General features: G+C 44.7%; 1 protein-coding gene across 1 annotated transcript in view; it reads left to right on the top strand.

Annotated features, from left to right (window-relative positions):
* PDSS2 (decaprenyl diphosphate synthase subunit 2) overlaps positions 1 to 20,406 on the top strand; it is a 306,636-nt gene that overhangs the window by 239,061 nt on the left and 47,169 nt on the right. The window contains exons 5-6 of the mRNA XM_056125092.1: positions 16,971 to 17,144; positions 17,725 to 17,856. Of these exons, the coding sequence (XP_055981067.1) occupies positions 16,971 to 17,144; positions 17,725 to 17,856 (306 nt within the window). The remainder of the gene's footprint in view (positions 1 to 16,970; positions 17,145 to 17,724; positions 17,857 to 20,406) is intronic.

The following is a 20,406-nucleotide window of genomic DNA, read 5'->3' as shown; positions in this document are numbered from 1 at the left end:
TAGATGGAGACAAAGCGATGGTCATAGCTGGAGCCAAGGAGCCTTGTCAGGGAAGAGGATTGTTCAGAAAGGACCAATGAATCAGCCACTGGATCTCTGTTAGATCTGGGGAGTCTGGATTTGAAATAGTAGGCAGGAGGAAATCACCTCAGGATCTTACACAATGAGAAGTTCTTTGACAGAAATTACTTTTAAAAAAAAAAAAGCTATGAATAGGGTTAATTGGAAGGCAAAGAAATTAGGAGCAGAGCGACCAGCTGGAAGAGTCAAAATAACACAGGTGTGAAGCGTCAGACAGGATTGTTGGCAGTGGGAACAAGCGTAGGGCAAGAGCCCAGGAGTTCAGCGGGCTTCTCACTGTGATGCACACGTGATTTACAACTTGTGCTTCCTGTTTTATTACTCTCTAAGTATTTTGCAGAATTAAGTAAACACTCACTTTTTTTTAATCTGTTCTTTACATGCCATAGTCTATGCCATAGTCTTCTTTTTTATCCCCCCCCCCCCCCATGTCGTGGTCTTTTGTTTTGTAAGTACATTTTATTCAGCATTTTCTCTCAAAATGTATTGCATTTTAGGACCTAAGAATGTGGATCAGTGGTTCCAAAACACGCTTTGTATGTATAAGAGCCTAAGTTGGAACCCAGCTCTGAAAAATATATATCTGCATAGACATATATGTGTATATATGTGTATATATATATATATATATAGTCTCCTGCCCCCCCCCCCCCCGTGCCTGGCTGTCCTTGCCGGGGTCCCTTGGAGGGGAGCGGGTTGAGCTTTCCTCCCCGCCCCGACCAGGGTCCCGCCACCGAAGACCTCCAGGACCAGCCACCACCATGCTGAGACCACTCTCCGCACACATGAAGGTACTGGCAGAGGGACAAAGCCACGCGGGTTCCGGGGCCGAGACCTCCAAGCCTACTCGGATTGGAGTCGAGCATCTTCCACCCAGATCCTCCAAATTCCAGTAGGCGGGGGTCACACCCACCACCTGGCCCCCTGGCGCCGTGTAATCCCATCAGCGGCCAAGACTCAGAGACTATAAAAACCAGCTCCCAGAACCGCATTCGCAGCCGCGCGACATCTTATTATGACATCTTATTATCTCATTCCTACTTTGGACAAACTGGCAGCCTACCGAATGTAGCCTGCCCACACGGCAGAGTCTGGCACACTCCCCGTGGCGTACCCAATATGCCAAATACCAGTAACAATGATGGGTCTCATTCTCCCAAAGAGCCTTGAATATAATCTCAGGGCTAGGATGAAAGAGACGTTACTGGGGCCTGCTCGAGGCAATCGACGAATAACAGGATGATTTGTGATTGTGATTGTGATATATAGTTATGCATATATAGAGCTACATAAAATGCTTTTGAAAGTAATAAGAAGTAGAGATATAGACTGTCTTTGTCTGCAGAATATAACTATTGCGGTCTTTCATTGGTGGCCCCAAGCTAGAATCACCTAGCTCGGCCTAGCCACTAAGTTTGGGCTATCTTATACTACAGTAGTGAATATACATGTCCAGTGGAGCGATAGCACAGCAGGTAGGGCGTTTGCCTTGCACGCAGCCGACCTGGGCTTGATTCCTCCACCCCTCTCGGAGAGCCCTGCAAGCTACCAAGAGTATCTTGCCCGCAGGGCAAAGCCTGGCAAGCTCCCCGTGACGTATTCGATATATGCCAAACACAGTAACAAGTCTCACGATGGAGATGTTACTGAGCCCGCTCAAGCAAATCGATGAACAACGGGAAGACAGTGCTACAGTGCTACAGTGTGTGTTTACGGGTCTTTAAAATGGACTCAGCCCTTTGCTGGCTTTGCCCGACAGACAGCGCTCTCTGTGCTTCTGCCATCACTGTGAGTAAAGTATGCCCTGCCTAGACTCATTGTTTAGGAAATGGGTATGGCCTATTCAGTGAGCCTAAGACATGCTATAGGAAACAGCCACCAGCCTAGAACAGCTGCATCCCAGCTGACCCACAGGTACATGAATGATGACTCAAAGGCTGTCTGAAGCCACTAAGATTGGGTTCCCTTTTGCTACCGTGAACCCAAGTTCACTGGAATCAGTGTCCAGGGATGTGGGAATTTAGGCAAACCATGCCATTAGGTTAATGGATGAACCTTCGAATCCAGTGTTTTCCAAAGAGTGCTATCACCTTCCAGAGGGTTCTGGAATTATGGGGAGAGCAGAAGAAGTGGGGAATGGGCAATAGGAGCCTCAGGTGCAGTTGAGGGGCACTTTCTGTTCTCTCTCTCTCTCTTTATTTGGGTAGGGGTTGCACACACCCAGCAGTGCTCAGTACTTACTCCTAACCCTATGCTCAGGGATCACTGCCAGCATGATTCAGAGGACCACATGCAGTGTCAGGGATCAAACCCAGTCTGGCACAAGTAAGGCATTTGCCTTATCTGCTACAGAGCCTCTCCACCTCTCCAGCCCCATCTGCTTGTTCTCTTAAGGTAGACTTCCAATGGGCCAGTTGGGGGGGGAAGGGGTTTGTTGTTGTTGTTGTTGTTGTTATTTTGTTTTGTGCAATAGGGACAGTAAGCCAAATAGGTTTGAGAACCTCTAATTCTGGCCAGAGGACCAAGGGAAATGCCAGCCCCTCTGCCAGTGGAAGAGGACAGAGGTTTGGTGCTTGGAGTTTCAGGAGGGCAACATTGAGGCTTTAACTATGGTGCTTTTCTTAAAGTTTTTCTTGTATATTAATTCTCTTGTGATCTCTGCTCCTTGTTTTTCTTTTTGTTTTTTTGACTTTAAAAAAAATTTTTTTATTGAATCTCCATGAGATACAAAGCTTTTATGATTGAGTTTCAGTCATACAATGATTGTATGACCCATCACTCTACCAGTGCGCATTTTCCACCACCAAAGTCCCCATTTTACCCCGCCCCACCCTCTGCCTCTGTGGCAGGCACTTTCCCTATTACTCTCTCTCTACTTTGGGCATCATGGTTTGCAATACAGATACTGAGAGGCCATCATGCTCGGTTTTTTTTATCTATTTTCAGCACACATCTCCCATTCTGAGCGATCCCTCCAACCATCATTGACATGGTGGTCCCTTCTCTATCCCAGCTGTCTTCTCCCCCAACACATGAGGCAGGCTTCTAAATTGAGTGCTCTTTGTTTTTGCCTGTCCTCATACTGGCCACAGCAGCCTCCAACTTCCTTTCTTTCCTTATTTTACTTTCTCTGTTTCTTAAGGTCTTTTTCCTCTTAAGTAGACCTCTCTTACACGTTTGTTTGGGCTCGTGAATTGTAAGTCATTCTGAAGCCCATTGTCTTGCCACTGTGAAAATGGGTTATAAGGGGCCGCCAGAGCAATAGAATGTAGATAGGGCATTTTCCTTGCACGCAGCAGATCTGGGTTCAATCCCCAGCATCCCATATGGTCCTCTGAGCACCAATAGGAATAATTTCTGAGTGCAGAGCCAGTAGTAACCTCTGAGCCTCACAGGGTGTGACCCAAAAAGCCAAAAAACAAAAAAGAAAATGGGTTATAAATCTAAACAAATTGATTATCCATGTGATCCTATAGTGAGTTCCCCCTCTCCCTGCTACACTTAACACACACACACACACACACACACACACACACACACACACACACACACATTTCTGCCTTAGGGACATTGGCCACACCCCATGCAGGACATCAATGACCATTTATTTCCCCTGGGTTAATGGGTTGATCAGAAGCTTCCTGGCGGAGACAGGCTGTTGTGAAGGCAGCCAAGCCTTAAACATGCAGAGAAGACTCAGTGCTGTGTATATAACATTTTCCTGTGTGCACGCTGCAGAAACAAATAATAGCAAATCCAAAACTTTTCAGACTCTTCCCATGAAAAACCGGTAAAGAGGGCAGGGAAATTTATTAGAAAGAGGGAACCAGTGAGTTTGAGTTCAATGAAACTAAAGTTAGCAAGGTAAAAAGAGAGTTCATATTGAAATGCCCCTCCCCACACACACACACTTTTGGGGGCAGAGAGGTAGTGCAGCAGGCAGGGCGCTTGCTTTGCATGTAACCAACTGAGGTTTGCTCCCATGTAGTCCCATATAGACCCCATATAGTCCCCAAACGCCACCAGGGTGATCCCTGAATGCAGCGCCAGGAGTAAGCCCGGAGTACCATCAGGTATGGCCCCAAAACAAAAACAAACAAAACAAAACAAACAAGAAAATTTTATCTTCCTTTCTCTGAAGTGAAAACTATCTCAAATTTATACACATACAAAAATTAGTTGAAATAGAAAACATTTTAAGAGGTCTTAAAGTTAAACCATGTATGTTCTATAAAAGCATTAAGATACTCTGGGGTATATTTCATTGCTACGTTTACTTACAGCCTGTCCCTCATGTTGTACCCAAGGCATGTATTAATGAGCTAATAAAACATGCCATGTCATGTTTTATTGTTCGCCGGGCATCTGTTCAACTTTATATCATTCACATATCCAGGACTTTGAAGATACTGCTGGTAGTGATAATAAATGCCTATAATTTTGCTAACATACTTTTTCATAGACACCATTTAAATCATTCATTGCAAATAAAAGTGTTGGATTTATTCATATTTAAAAGCCATTGAGTATGGTTTAAATCTTTTCATTATAAAATATATCAAGCACACAAAAGTACATATGACAGACACATACTTTAAAGAATGATACATTGAAACGCCTTTGTGACTACTGCCATCTTCAATAAGTAGTACTAGGTATTTTTTTTATCTACAGAGTGTTTTATTTAAAAGAAAACAAATGCCAAAAACAAATGCATTATGAATAAACATATTAGAAGTTAAATATAGAACAATTCAATTCAGTATGCAAAGTCGGTAAAGTTGAAGTTTGATATCGCTCTGGAGAGAGCAAAAAAGCTAATTATGGCTGAGAGAGCTTTAGTGCCGAAAGCTTCTTCCATTCAGTAGCCCTCCAGTTTAGAGTGGATCTGGTGTGCCAATGTTTTTCTTTGCTAAACGTTTGAATTGAATTTGTTCACCATTTAGTGATGCTCTAGGTCATTCACTGATGGCTATCACAGAAAAATATCTTAAAAGGCAGTTTATTTGCCAGCGAGGTGACACGCTGCTGTCAAGCATGTAAATTGCTTAATAGAAGACCATTCCGATCACAGGATGATCATAGACACTCGGAAAATGAGGCCTGAGCCTCCAATTACCAGCTGTCTCCATGCCAGTGAGCTCTGATTTATATCTCCACCCCAAATCACTCCCGAGCCTTCACACTACACATTTAGCTGCTTACCCAGTATTTTCCCAGCATCTCACAGGCATCCGGACTCTATCTACGTCTAGATAGATATATACCCTCTAAACACCCATTTACTTGTTCTCAGTCTTCACAACGAATATCTAGATTCTTCCAAGCCACAGGAATCCCCATGGATACCTCTGTCTGACCCCCCCCCCCAACCTTTCTCGCCAGGGTGCTGTACCACATCCTGAAGCAGAACTGGGAGGGAGCAGAGAAAAGCTCTCCTGAGCACATATTTTCAAGTGGAACATGGGGGCCTGGGGTTCAGCTCAGCAGTAGGGTACTTGCCTTGGGAGGATGGGGGTGTGGAGGGCTGGGTTCCATCCCCCAACACAGAGCAGAGATGAGGTGGAGTGGATGGTTTAAAATTTTTTTAAAGGTCACAAACTGTTAGATTACCCTCCTGGCCAACCAGGAGTCTTCTCCAGCTTCTCCAGGGAAGCCCGGAACAGAAGCAGGTCACTTTTTTTGCTCCTTTTCTGAATTTCTGACCTACAGAACCTGTGGGCATAGTCAGAGAGTGGTAGGTTCATGCCACTAAGTCAAAATCTTTTCAGCACATTAACAGGAGGCTTTGTGAGATCTTGCCAAAAAGATGGGAGTAAAGAATATCGAGCATGGGGTCAGCACGATAGTACAGCGGGTAGGGCATTATTTGCCTTGCACACAGCCAACACAGGTTCAATCCCCAGCATCCCATATGTTCCCCCAAGCACCACCAGGACTAATTCCCGAGTACAGAGCCAAAAGTAACCCTTGAGCATCTCCAGGTGTGACCCAAAAAGTCAAAAAACAAAAAGAAGAAAAGAAAAGAATAGCGTACATATGCTTTCAAAACATCATTAAATGAAGGTCAAGATCTATGGAGCAGGGTTGACAGTGTTCCTCAGTGGAGACCACTGTACCAAAATTCCGTGGACTGGGGAGTTACACGAGGAAACTTAGTTTCTCACACTTTGGGATGCTGTGTGGATGCCACCACCAGAAAATGCTTCTGGCCAGGCGAGGTGTTGGGTGGAAGCCTTCTGCCTCGGTAGCAGGAGAAATGAGCAGCCTCATGACTCTCCTGCCACAGGCTCTCAGATCACCATAGTTGCTTCCCTCCAATAACACCTCCAAGTTTAAGCACATGCGTCATACATGCAGCCACGTGGGTGGTGAGGGTTGTTTCCACCAGTGAAGTTTGCGGGAATATGGGCCATCAGACCACATAGAAAGAACAGTGGCCACTCTGTGTGGCCTCATTCCTAGAAGCACTTTGCTCTATTTTGCTTGTGTTGTGTGGCCTGAAATTGGATCATATCACTGGTCTTCAAAAAATCATCAGCAAAAGGAGATACTTGAACAAAGTTCAAGTTTCATGAGCAAGGAGGGAGAGGGGAGTGGATTCAGGGTCAATCCTGACTGGCGTGGGGAGCGCTCTCCTGTTCCTTTTCTCAGCAGTTCTCTTCTGGCCTCTCGGTTCTCACTAGTCACTACTTTGCCCTCATCCCTGCTTCCACTTGATGTAGATGTAGCACCTCAGAGGGTAGAGAGATAATACAATGGCCAAGGCATTTGCTTCGCATGCTGCTGATCCGGTTTTGATTCCCAGTACCCCCATGTGGTCCCCCGAGCCTACCAGGAGTCATCCCTGAGGGCTTCCAGGAGTACTTCCCCCTCTTCAAAAAAAAAAGCATTTCACTCATCCATAAACTGATTTTCTAGTTATCACCTCTCCTCATCTAAACTCCTGTTTAAGCAACCCTTCTGATCTGTTCCTGCCACAGATTTCTAGCACCTAAATAATAGTGACCAACCCCCTAGGCCTTTTACCTCCCTGACCAGTCTTGTCTGTCTTCGCCTGCCTCCCCCACTGCATGCTTCAGCAGAAAGGTGAGCCAGAGCAGTCACTACCTCTTCCCGGCCGATGGGGGTGTATTCTGGAGACCCCAGCTCAGCTGACAGTCTCTCCACTAACGCCTTCTTGAACCTTCCCTTGATGGAACTCTGCACACCCTTCCCCATCCATTAAGCTAGCTCCCTCTTCACATGCCTTTCTCACTCTTGACTCTGTTTCTTCCCTGCTGAGCATCTCCTGAAACTCCAGGAGGAATGCCTGCTTCTCATATCTCCAGTGCCTGAATATAGCAAGCCTGTGTGTACACACAGCTCAATTTTGCTGCGTGTGCAGGGCTTTCACGTGCTCCACCACGCACTGCCACACCCCGTGCATTTCCCAGAAGGCCAGGTTCTCCCTTGCTGCTCTCCAGTTCATCTAGACAGAACTCCTCCACTTGTCTACTGCACCTACTGTGCATCCCATAGGAAGAAGATCTGCTGCCCTCTAGCTGCTCAGAGCCTCTTTTGTCCCGAGGATACCACCTCCCTGAGCATTTGTGCTCCAGACAGTTTCCCTCCTGCACCCTGACCCTTCTTGAACTAGTCATTTCTTTAATCTCAGAAAGAGCTGACTGGGGGGCAGAGATAGGCAGGAAGGGACTGGCTCACCTAAGAATTCCTGGTTTTGCAATTCCCCGGCAACCCTTAGACCCAATTTGTGAGTAAAGGTTTTTAAAGGTTTATATTTTGCATAGCAGCAGAGCCTGGCAAGCTCCCGGTGGCGTATTTGATATGCCAAAAACACTAACAATAGCGGGTCTCATTGCCCTGACCCTGAAAGAGCCTCCAATATGGCAGCGTTGGGAAAGATGAGTATGGAGAAGCTGCTGAAATCTCAGGGCTGGGACGAGTGGAGATGTTACTGGCCCCCGCTCGAGTAAATCCATGAACAATGGGATGACAGTGATACAGTGATATTTTGTATAGAAACATAATTTGCAGAGGGTAGGGGGAAGGGAGACTCCCAAGTCTCCCAAGGGAGACTCTCAGGAGACCCTGGGGCTCCACAGAGAGTCACAGACAACAGGGCTGATGGTTCGACGGCAAGAACCCAAAGATTTGATGCTCCTGGGGGTCTGTGGTGCTGAGATTTTCCAGGCCTCCCCGGCAGTATCCTTGGCTGCACGTGCCCCAGAGTCCATGTGGTTCTGGGATCCAGCGAGAGTCAGCCACATGCAAGGCCTGTGCCTTAGCTGCTGCACTATATAGCCACACCCCTACCTCACGCAGAAGCGCTTTTTAAAACAGACACTACTTATTCACATTTTTAAAATCCTATGTTTATAAAATCCTATCAGTTGGGGCCAGAATGATAGTACAGTGGGTAGGATATTTGCCTTACACAGGGCCGACCCAGATTTGATCCCCAGCATTGTATATGGTCCCTCAAGCACCACCAAGAGTAATTCCTGAGTGCAGAGCCAGGAGTGACCCCTGAGCATTGCCAGGTGTGATCCAAAAAACCCAAAAAAAAAAAAAACTATCATTTATCTTTCATTATTTTGTTGTTTTGTTATGGGGCCACACCTGGTGGTGCTTAGGACTTAATCCTGGCTCTGCACTCCTGGATCACTCCTTGTGATGATCAGGCTACAATAAGGTTCCAGGGATCAAATCTTGTTAGGCTGTATGCAAGATGCAAGGCCAGCTCCCTACCCACTGTACTATGACTCTGGCCCCTCTCTTCCATGAATTAGATTGACGTACAGCCTGCAGGTGACTACTCTCTCCATGTAATTGAATTCTAAATCAAAGGAAATTATTCTATATTACTAGAAGATGGTGTTGTTAAAATAAAAACTTTTTTTCCCTCCCTCAGGATTCCTGGGAAAAGACTGTGATATTTAATATTTCTCATCTTGTCATTTACATACTTGAGACTCAAATCTTTTTCTGCATGTTATAAAAAAAAACCTTACAGGTTTTTAAATGCCTTTTAATTCTTAGATAAAACTCTCATTTATTCATAAATACAATTGACCTTTTAGACGATTAAAGGCATTTTGCATGCTCTTTTATGTATTTAAGCAAAAGATAATTCATTCAATGGCTGTAGTTCTGAGACCCATCTCTAGCACTAGTATTGATTTAGGTCAGAATACAAAATTCAGGCACCCTCACCTATTCAGTGGAATTGTGAATCTTAGGCTTCTTTTGAGTTGAGTTAATAACGAATGTGAAAGTGTCGTAACACAGCTCCCAGAAAATACTCAGCCCTTTGCTTCCTCTGGCCTGAAATTTAGACTCTTCATTAAAAATTTCCTGACCCTGACATTTTCTTTTAAGGCTATTTGGGACTCTTGTTTGGCTTCCAAAAAGAATCCCAAACGAGTAATTCAAATCCAAATTGAAGACTGAAACTGGAGGCCTGAAGCTGAATGGGAAGGTAGTTGAGTAGTTGAGAACATCTTGAGAACAGAAGATATTTGCATGGGGTCTTTTCAACCCACCTGGTGGCCAGTTCCTGGAAGTTTTCCAGATTCTGGCTTTGTGAAAGGCACATTTGTCCGCCAAGTTCTGAAAATTGGAACTATGAGAGTTTCCTGGATCAGTTTGTGGCCATGGACCAGACCTTCACATTTTAGTCATATACAAACAAATATTCCCCGAGACAGCACAGTAGCAGAACAACATATTAACCCTGAGCAAAATACCAATGCCACTGTCTCAGTAAACATTGTCTTTCAAGCTTCAAAATTTTCTTCTTGTGTAATTTTAAAAGGCTTGCTTAAGCAAATATTCATTTGACAGTGACTATATATATAGCTCAGGCAACCGCAAGCTAACGTCCGAGCTCGCAAAGCAGTGCAGAGATGCGATCAAGGAAGACCTCAAAGAGAGAAGAGCAGAAGTACTCGTAGATGCGGCAGAAGCTGGAAAAGTATTCGTTACGCCCGCCTGTCCTTCGCCAACTACAAGACCAAGATGACTGCCCTCCGACGTCCTGATGAATCCATCACATCCTCCAGAATGGCAATGGAGAAGATTATCCATGACTTCTACTCAAATCTCTTCGATAGCCATGTCCACTTGCCAACATACCAAATTCCACAGGATGGATATGTCGTTCCCAACATTCTCCCTTCCGAAATCCGACACGCCATTTCGTCGGTAAAGAAACAAACAGCACCCGGCCCAGACAAGGTCAGACCTGAACACCTGAAGAACCTGCCGTCAGTACTCATCAATACCCTGGCTCGGCTCTTCAGTCGCTACCTGTCTGAATGCAAGGTTCCGTCCCAATGGAAAACCAGCAGGACCGTACTACTGTTCAAGAAGGGAGACATCCATGACATTGGCAACTATTGCCCCATCTGCCTATTGTCTGTCATCTACAAGTTGTTCACTCGAGTCATCCTAAATAGGATTGGCAGAACACTAGATGAAGGACAACCATGCGAGCAAGCCGGGTTCCGCAAAGGATTCAGCACCATCGACCATATCCACACGATAACCAAGCTCATTGAGGCTTCTCGGGAGTTCAAGATGCCACTCTGTTTAACGTTCATTGATTTAAAGAAGGCCTTTGATTCTGTTGAGACGGAAGCGGTCATTGAAGCCCTAGCCAATCAGGGCATTCAAGCCCAATACATCAAGATCCTCCGTGAGCTGTATTGCGGATTCACTACCAGGATTTCACCATTCTACAAAGAAGTGATCGTTGATGTCAGGAGAGGGGTTCGGCAGGGTGATACCATTTCACCGAAACTCTTCAGTGCCACCCTCAAGAACATCATGCGACGACTGAAATGGGAAGGAATGGGAGTGAAGATAGATGGTCGGCAATTACACCACCTCCGCTTTGCTGATGACATTGTTTTAATAACACCAAACATCAGCCAAGCGGCACAAATGCTGGCCGACTTTGACCGTGAGTGTGGAAAGGTAGGACTACAGCTGAATCTTACGAAGACAATGTTTATGAGAAACAGCCTCGTTCCTGATGCCCCATTAGCTCTCAACGGAACGACCATCTCCGAATGCAACAGCTATGTGTACCTAGGTCGAGAAGTCAACATGACAAATGACCTAGCACCCGAGCTGCGCAGGAGGAAGAGAGCGGCTTGGAACGCCTTCAAGAACGTCGAAGAAATAGCTAAGAGGACGAAGAACCTCCGGCTCAGGGCACATCTCTTTGATTCCACTGTTCTTCCTGCATTAACATATGCCTCAGAGACCTGGGCCCTATGCAAACAGGATGAGAATGCTATTCAGGTCTCCCAAAGAAGAATAGACAGAGCTATGCTTGGAATATCACATTTCACTCTAATGAGAGAAAAAATCCGGAGTTCCGACATCCGTCGACGATCAAGAATCAGGGACGCTGTCTCATTTGCCAAGGTGTCAAAAATCAGATGGGCTGGTCACATAATGAGATTTAAAGACGACCGCTGGAGTAGAGCTGTTACTGACTGGATTCCATGGGATGTCAAAAGACCACGTGGCCGCCCACCTACCAGATGGTCAGACTTCTTCGTGAAGATCATGAACGATCGGTTTGAGGCTCTTCATGATCCCAGAGCAAACAGATGCCATTGGGCTACACTAGCACGCGACAGGGACAAATGGAGACGTTACTGGCGCCCGCTCGAGCAAATCGACAACTAACGGGAAGTTAAGTGATTAAGTGATATGGCTGGAGTGATAGCACAGCGGGTAGGGCATTTGCCTTGGTTACGGCCAACCCGGGTTTGATTCCTCCACCCCTCTCTGAGAGGCCGGCAAGCTACCAAGAGTATCTCGCCCACATGGCAAAGCCTGACAAACTCCCCATGATGTATTTGATATGCCAAAAACAGTAACAAGTCTCACAATTTGTTGTAAGATGTTACTGATGCCCGCTCAAGCAAATCGATGAACAATGGTAGGACAGTGCTACAATACTATAGTCACGGTCCTCCCGTTGTTCATCAATTTGCTCGAGCGGGCCCAGTAACGTCTCCATCATGAGACCTGTTGTTACTGTGTTTGGCATATCGAATACATCACGGGTAGCTTGCCAGGCTCTGCCCTGTGGGCGACATACTCTGGGTAACTTGCCGGGCTCTCCGAGAGGGGTGGAGGAATCGAACTCGAGTAGGCCAGGTTGGCTGCTTGCAAGGCAAACGCCTTTCCGCTGTGCTATCGCTCCAGGCAATTTATAGGGGTTACTCCTGGCTTTGCACTCAGGAATTACTTCTGGTGGTGCTCGGGGGACAATATGGGATGCTAGGAATCAAACCCCAGTCAGCCGCGTATCTATCTGCTGTACTATCACTCCAGCCTCAATTTTTCAACTTTTGAATTTTATTTCTTTCCCCAGCAGAGTAGGGAGTTAAAAGCAGTGGTGAACTCTATGGTAATAAAATAGTGACATGTTTTATGGTGCAAAAAATACAGGTTCAGGGGCTGGAGCAATAGCATAGCGGGTAGGGCGTTTGCCTCGCACACAGCCGACCAGAGTTCGATTCCCAGTAATACTATACAATACTATATATATATATATATATATATATATATATAGAGAGAGAGAGAGAGAGAGAGAGAGAGAGAGAGAGAGAGGAGAGAAAAAGAGAAGAAGAGAAGTGCCTGCCATAGAGGCAGGCAGGGGGTCATGGGGGCGGTGGGGGGCGGAAACTTGGGAAATTGGTAGTGAGAAACGTACACTGGTGAAGGGATGGGTGTTGGAACATTATATGACTGAAACCCAATCATGAACAACTTTGTAACTGTGTATCTCACTCTGACTCAGTTTTTAAAAATTATTAATCATTATCACGATCATCCTGTTGTTCCTCGATTGCCTCGAGCAGGAACCAGTAACATCTCCTTCTTCCTAGCCCTGAGATTTTAAAAGAGCCATATTCAGTGCTTTTTCAGGGCTAGGAGAATGAGACCTATCATAGTTACTGGTATTTGGCATATTGAGTATGACACAGAAAGTTTGCCAGTCTCTGCCATGTGTGCAGGATACTTTCGGTAGCCTGCGGATTCTCCGAAGTAAAAACGAGGTAATAAGATGTTGGCCGTGCGCTTCCAGGAGCTGGGTTTTATAGTCTCTGGGTCTTGGCCGTTGATGGGACCACCTGGCGCCAGCGGCAGCTGCTGGGTGTAACGCCTACCTACTGGAAGATGGGGGATCTGGGTGGAGAAGGCCCAGTCCCAATCCGAGTAGACTTGGAGATCTCAGCCCCCAGGACCCGCATGCCTAGGTTCCTCTGCTGGTTCCTTCATGCATGAGATTTGCCCAGACATGTGGAGAGTGGTCTCAGCATGGCTGTGGCTGGTTCTGGAGGTCTTCGGCTGCCAGGGCTCTGCTTGGGGCGGGGAGGGAAATTCAACCCGCCCCCCTCCAAGGGGTCCTGGTGAGGACAGCCAGGCAAAATTAATATACTTCTCTCTCCTAGTCATTCAACAGGACTAATTTTCCTGGGGGGTGAAATTAAAGAAATTCTGTCAAACTAAATTCTTATGTAGTTTCCTTTTTTATTTTATAATAAATCCTCAGTAAAGTCTGATAACCTATAAGTTAATGCTGTACGTATATTTGAGACATCATTTATTTTGTAACAGTTCTGTATCTCTGATGGCTGATATACTTATTTGGATATGAAAATCAAATGAGTCTATTTTTTAACTGTATGTTGCCTTTCCCTTTGGAATTGAATGTGCTCCTTCTCTCTCTCTCTCTCTCTCTCTCTCTCTCTCTCATAAATAAATACACTCACACCCACACCCACATATGGCAGGGTGATGGAAATGAATGGTGGGGTTTTGTTTTATTTGTAACCAAATTCATAATTGTTAATGTTTAGGGAATAAATTTTTATTAATAACTTAGGAATCAAATTATTGTGTCTAACCTTGTTAATTTAATATTAGATTTCAGGGGACTATAAATTATTATTTGATTATTTAAATTTACAAGCTTGTTTTCAGTGTTTTGGACCACACCTGGTGGTGTTCAGGGGCTCCTCCTGGCTCAGGGGTCACTCCCAGAAACCCTCAGGGAACCAAGTGGTGCCAGGGATGGAACCCAGGGACTTGCTTGGAAAGCAAACACTGCAGCCGAGGGAGTTCTCTCCCAGCCTCTCCAGATTCTTTAGTGATTGCGTATCACTTGTGTAATCCTATAGAAGTGATGAATAGCCAAATTTCCAACATTTTAAAAATAAATAAAATTTCAAATGGGGGCCAAAGAGCTAGTATAGGAGATACAAGCATGTTCCTTACGAGCAGCCAACCTCAGCCCTGTCCTGAGCACCCCTCTATGGCCCCTAGGCCCTGCGCGGATTGTTCCAGAGTACAGAGGCGGGAGTAGCCCCTGAGCACTGCAAGGTGTGGCCTGACAAGGCCCTCCTCAACCCCAGAAAAGGAAGGTGAATTTTATCAAATGCCTCTTTAATATAAGGTGGTTTTTAATTTCCATTGTATTAATATGATGTTTGAAAATCCATCCTGCACGTTTTAAAATATATTCTTAGGTCTCTAAGATTAAACGTGTTGTTATTTATACCTATAAAACAAGCCTTACATTTGCATGCTTTTTTTTTTTTTTTTTGCATTACATCCAGCAATGCACAGGATGGCTCCTGCACTCAGGAATTACTCCTGACGGTGCTCGGGGGACCACATGGGATGCTGGGAATTGAACCCGGGTCAGCCGCGTGCAAGGCAAACACCCTACCTGCTATGTTATCACTCCAGCCCCTTGCGTGCCATTTCTCCCATTGGCTTTTTAGAAATTATTACTACACAATTTGTGTTTCGCATATACAACTGTTGCCATCAGTAAAATTCTCTCTCTGTTTAAAGGCTTAATACAATTAAGCTGACAGGCCAGGGAGATGACTCAAAGGTCTGGGGTTCATGCTTTGAATGGGGGAGCCCCAGGTTCAGTCTTGGGCACCGCGTGACCCTCTGGGCAGCACAGGGAGCCCCGCCTGGGCACCACACCGCAAGTAGCCCCTCAGCTCTCCCAGGTGTGGCCCAAGCAAGCTGAGAATTTGATCTGAGCCTTGAGCTGAAAATTCCTTTCAGCTTGATGAAAGAGATGGGGCCAAATCTGAGCTGTCAGTGGCCCACGTCTGTTTTACTTTTAATTTTGTCCTCAAACTAATGGTAGAAGGAAGATTATGATAGACCACAGGCTGTAATTCATCTTTCTTGAGGGGGCCAAGTTTGACGTTTTTTAAAGCAACACCATAAAATTAATCATTGTTTTGTACTTTTTCTTCATCATTTTTATCCTCAGAAAACTCACTGCCAAGAGCAGAACTATCCAATAAGGTAGCTTCTTCTGCACCTGTCACTCCTTGAACTGAGGGCTTGAAATGTGGCTAGTGATCAATTGTCATTGTAAAATACATGTTGTTTTTTAGAAGTTATTCTTTAAAACACATGATATTGGGTCCAGAGAGATAATACAGCCGGTAGGGTGCTTGCCTGGCACACGGCTGACCTGGGTTCAATCCCTGGCACCCTATATGGCCCCCCCTAACCCACCAAGATTGATTCCTGAATGGAGAGCCAGGAGTAAGTCCTGAAGTTTCCCCAGGTATAACCCAAAACCAAAAAAATATTTCTTAAATAAAATGTTGGATGTAGTTAATAATTTTATTTTGATGACATATTGAAAATCACGTTGAATATATTGGAATAAAGTATGTCATGTAAAGTAGATGAATTTTACCTATTTTCACTAATCTATTTTTTCTCACCCCTCCTGCCCCTTGCCTTCGCTTTTATTTTTTATCCAGGTCACTCCCAGCGGTGCTGAGGGCATGGGGTGCAGTGGGTCAAACTCAGAATCTCACATTTAACCCATCTCAGCTTCTTTTCGCTTGTTAAATGTAGCTCCTTGCAAATGTTAAGTCCCAGATACAGCTTACATTTGATCTGCTTTTATTGGTCACCCACTGGTCTGGATGCAGTGTGTGTATGTTTCCAGGTTCTACATAATTTTTAAAAGGTTGAAATGAAATAAACTAGAGTTGTGTCTTCCCTTGTCACGCTATTTCTTCCAGAAGAAGCAAGCTGAGATGAACAATGTAATCTAATCATACTCATGGCTATCTCTTCTGGTTTTTCTATTCAGTTGTTTATGAGAATGCAGTGCGGTGTTTTCATTTTGCCCTTGACATTTTCGTATAACTTAAAAGGCAGTAGGAGTCAGTGTTTTGAAATACCAGCTCTTATGAATTATCGTGAACATAGCACGTAGCTCTGTAGCACTGTCCTCCCGCTGTTCATCAATTTGCTTGAGCAGGCACTAGTAACGTCTCCATTGTGAGACTTGTCGTTTCTGTTTTTGGCATATTGAATCCACCACAGGGAGTTTGCCAGACTCTGCTGTGCGGGCAGGATACTCTCGGTATCTTGCTGGGCTCTCCAAGAGGGACGGAGGAACGGAACCCGAGTCGGCTGCGTGCAAGGCAAATGCCCTACCCTCTGTGCTATTGCTCCAGCCCAGTGTGAACATAGAAGACTTTATTTGGAGACTTATGTTTCCAACCTTGCCTTACCCTGTAAATAAATTTTCATAAGAGTCCCTTACCTCAAAGTCCCCTTGTTCCAGCGTTTCCCTCATTTTCCTCCATTGCCCTTTTCAACCATTCTGTCTCTTTAGTTCTGAAAGTAAACTTAAGGTTCACCAGCTTTTCATTCTGTTTGCAGCAGCGGGAGTGTTCTGAGTAGTTGACTTCTCTTTTGTTCTTAAAAAAAAAAAAGAAAAGAAAAAGAAGAACAAATAGCTCCAAAAGACTTTTTTCTAATCTTGGCTTTTGGTGTGGTTTTTGTTTTTGTTTTGTTTTTAGGAAAATGACATCACCGATGATATTGGAATATCAGCTTGGAAAGAACAGACTTTTCTCTCCCATGGTGCCTTATTAGCAAAGAGCTGCCAGGCTGCAATGGAATTAGCAAAACATGATGCTGAGGTTCAGGATATGGCATTTCAGTATGGGAAGCACATGGCCATGAGTCACAAGGTATTTGCACACCCTACCCTTTCTCTTGTTCTCATACTTAAATAGCTGAAATGATCTGCAAGAGACCTTTTGCCAATTAATAAGCTGCTTTTGAAATGCAAAGAGGAAAAGGTACCATTTTGTGTGCGCATCAAACTTGTCAGTCATAGACAGTAATTATTATATATTATAAACAATATGATTGGTGAGTACTGTGTAATTTTGATAGAGAGCTAAAATGTACATAAATCATCTGTGTGATATTTGTTTTTTCTTATTACCTGAAAGTGTTCTTGAAACAACTCTTGCAAATTATTAAATAGCATGTAGTGTTGCTATTCAAAGAATGGATGGAACCCCCCACCCACCCAGAAATTTAAAAATAAAATAAAAGTTGGTATAACATATAAAAGGAATGTGTTAGGGAAAAATTATTTTAAATAGGTTTAAAAGTGATTCTTATGATAGGGACTGTTCCTTTGCTTGCTACAGTATATGTCTAAAGAAGTACATCACTGCATTAACTAGTGCTTTCTATTTGACAAAAATAATCTTGTGTTATATGCATTTCACTGATGAAACTCTTTTGACTCCTTTCTAGATAAACTCTGATCTCCAACCTTTTATTAAAGAAAAGACCAGTGACTTGATGACTTTTAATCTAAACTCAGCTCCTGTAGTTTTACATCAGGAGATTCTTGGACGAGATTTGTGGATTAAACAGATTGAAGAGGTAAAATGAAATTGTTCCTGTTTTAGGTACACAGAAGTATAAAATAGATTTTTGAACACAGTATACATGTTTCATGATGACCTAAATCTATATCTGACATATGAGAGGATATTTGTATAACAGGTAAAATTAGTAATACCCTACATTTTAAAGAGGTGAAATGTTAGTTAAAAGTTAGAAACTGCAATACTGTGTTTTTCCTATTATCTGAGTCCTCAGAATACGGCAGCAGAAAACTGGTGCTTGTGGTGAATGCTAATTAACTCAGATGATTTTTTTTACTAAAGGCTTTCAGAAATTGGGCGATGGCAATAGCACCACCCTTTAACTGTCGGTAATTACCCATCTGTAGACTCTAGCACAATCTGCAGAGTTCCAGGAGCTCCGTCTGTCAGCTCATTGGGTTATTTTAAAACAAACTTGGACCCTGAATACTCAAGTTCTTAGGCATTATTTAAAAAATAAAAAAAAAAACCAACATGATGTTGGAGGGGTAAAGGGCTTTGGGATGGGCAAATGTTGTGCTTTGGATGGTGGAAGATCCAATGAAGGAGGAACCCCTGGAAGCCAAGGATTATTTGTGTGAGTGTGTGTGTGTGTGTGTGTGTGTGTGTGTGTGTGTGTGTGTGCGCGCACGCGCGCGCGCATGCATTTTTCTTTTAATCCCAATGCTCTGAAACAAAAAGTTTTTGCCCCCTTACCTAAGATGTCATGGAATTTATTAATTTTTGTTTTTCTAAGTGATGGGGTTAACCTGAAACTCTGGGCATGGGGAAGCAGGCCTAGCTGTGGGGGGCGGGAACCTCCATCCTGATCACTAGAGATTGCCACATCGGGAAAGAGAATATTTTGCTTCTCTCGATGTTCCTTGTTGACTTTCAAAATGCTGGCAGAAAGCTTGAACTCACTCCTGCTCATTACAGAGAAAAAAGAAAGGGTTCCTTTCCGGGGAAACTGTGCCATGCAGGAGGAACTGTTTCCCTAATGAAGATGTTTGGGAATTCCTCCCTGAGCACGCCACATCCCTGACCAGCCCTCCCACAGGGAACCCGCTGCTGACAAGCTGTCTGGAATCCAGGAATAAAAAGTAGGCAGCTGAAGTGGTGAGTTCAGAGGACCACGGGCACAGGCAGAAAATCTGCCTGAACAGCTGGATAAAAAGACATGATTGGGGGCCAGAGAAATAGTTCAAAGGGTAAAACAGTTACTCTGCCTGCATCCAACCTGGGTTCGATCCCCAGCACTCCTTATGTTCCCCTGAGCACTTCCACAAGTGATCCCAGAGAATAAAACCAGAAGTAAGCCCTGAGCACCACTAGGTGGGACCCAAATCTTCTGCCCTCCAAAACAAACAAACAAAAAAGCTAAGTGTTCAAGTTTCTAAACTCTATACCAAATTCTCCCCCAAAGGAGCTGCATCCAGGAACTTTCTACTATACTTATGAATTTTATGGGTCAGAATTTGGGTACCTCGAGGTCCCAGTCCCATAAGGTCCAATGTCCAGGCCTTATGTAGCATCCTCCCTGGTTCTGCCCTTTACTGTCCATGGGCCCGGTGTCCCACGGTACCTACTGCTCTTGATGGCCTATGGTTCTGTCAACCGAGACTGTCTGGTGTGCCTCTCCTTGATGCTGCTTTTGGTTCCTTTGGAACTCCCCAGTTCTCTGGCCCTATGTGAGAGAACTGCTGCTTATCCTACCATCTGCCTGGGCACAGGCGAAAGGTTACAAAGAAAATGATGGGGACCTCTGCCCCTGCCTTTGATGTGTTTTTTATCTCTGCCCTTGGCCATTCCCCTTATCTAGCTAAGTGGGTACCCCTTCATAACCTACTGTGTAAACTAGATTATCAAACTCCCCTTCCCAACTCACTTCTCCATAGCAAATAGCTGATATCTAAAAATTGTAAACTCTAGGTGGGAGAGATAGTAAGTGGGTCAGGCACTTGCCTTGCATGTGGCCAACCTGAGTTCCATCTCTGGTACTCCAGATGGTACCCTGAGCCTCTCCAGGAGTGATCCCTGAGTGCAGAGCCAGGAGTAAGCCCTGAGCATCTCCAGATGTGACTCCAAAACAAAACAAAATTATAAAATCAGGACCCTGGTCTGTGACTCCAGGACTTAAACGTGAGGTCTTGGATCCCTGGCACCATTGCATGGTCCCCATGGACTACCGGGTGTGGCCTCCACCGCATCAGATAGATACAAAAATCCTTAAATCAAGGAGGAAAGTAATTTGAAGGTAAACAGCAGAAGGCTACAAGAGAGAACAAGGAACAGACACACAGTTTGGGGAGGGCCTGGAGAGGGTCTGGACAGGATCAGGCAGGGTCTGGGGAGGGCATGCTGATTTGGATCAACATCTTGGGGGTGGGGGACTTAAAGGACTGGAGCACAGACTTTGTGTGTGGGATGCCCACATTCTATTCCCAACACTCTGATCCCCTCATTCACAGATACATACCAGCTGCTCCAGTGCCAAGTGTGGCCCAGAAAAACAAAATACAGTTTTATATCGTTTGACTTTCTGAATGCTATTCACTTTTTTCTT

Source organism: Sorex fumeus, unplaced genomic scaffold (genome assembly GCF_029834395.1).
Source record: "Sorex fumeus unplaced genomic scaffold, SorFum_2.1 ptg000054l, whole genome shotgun sequence".
Classification (NCBI taxonomy): Eukaryota; Metazoa; Chordata; class Mammalia; order Eulipotyphla; family Soricidae; genus Sorex; species Sorex fumeus.
This window is presented reverse-complemented; position numbering and strand designations above follow the sequence as displayed.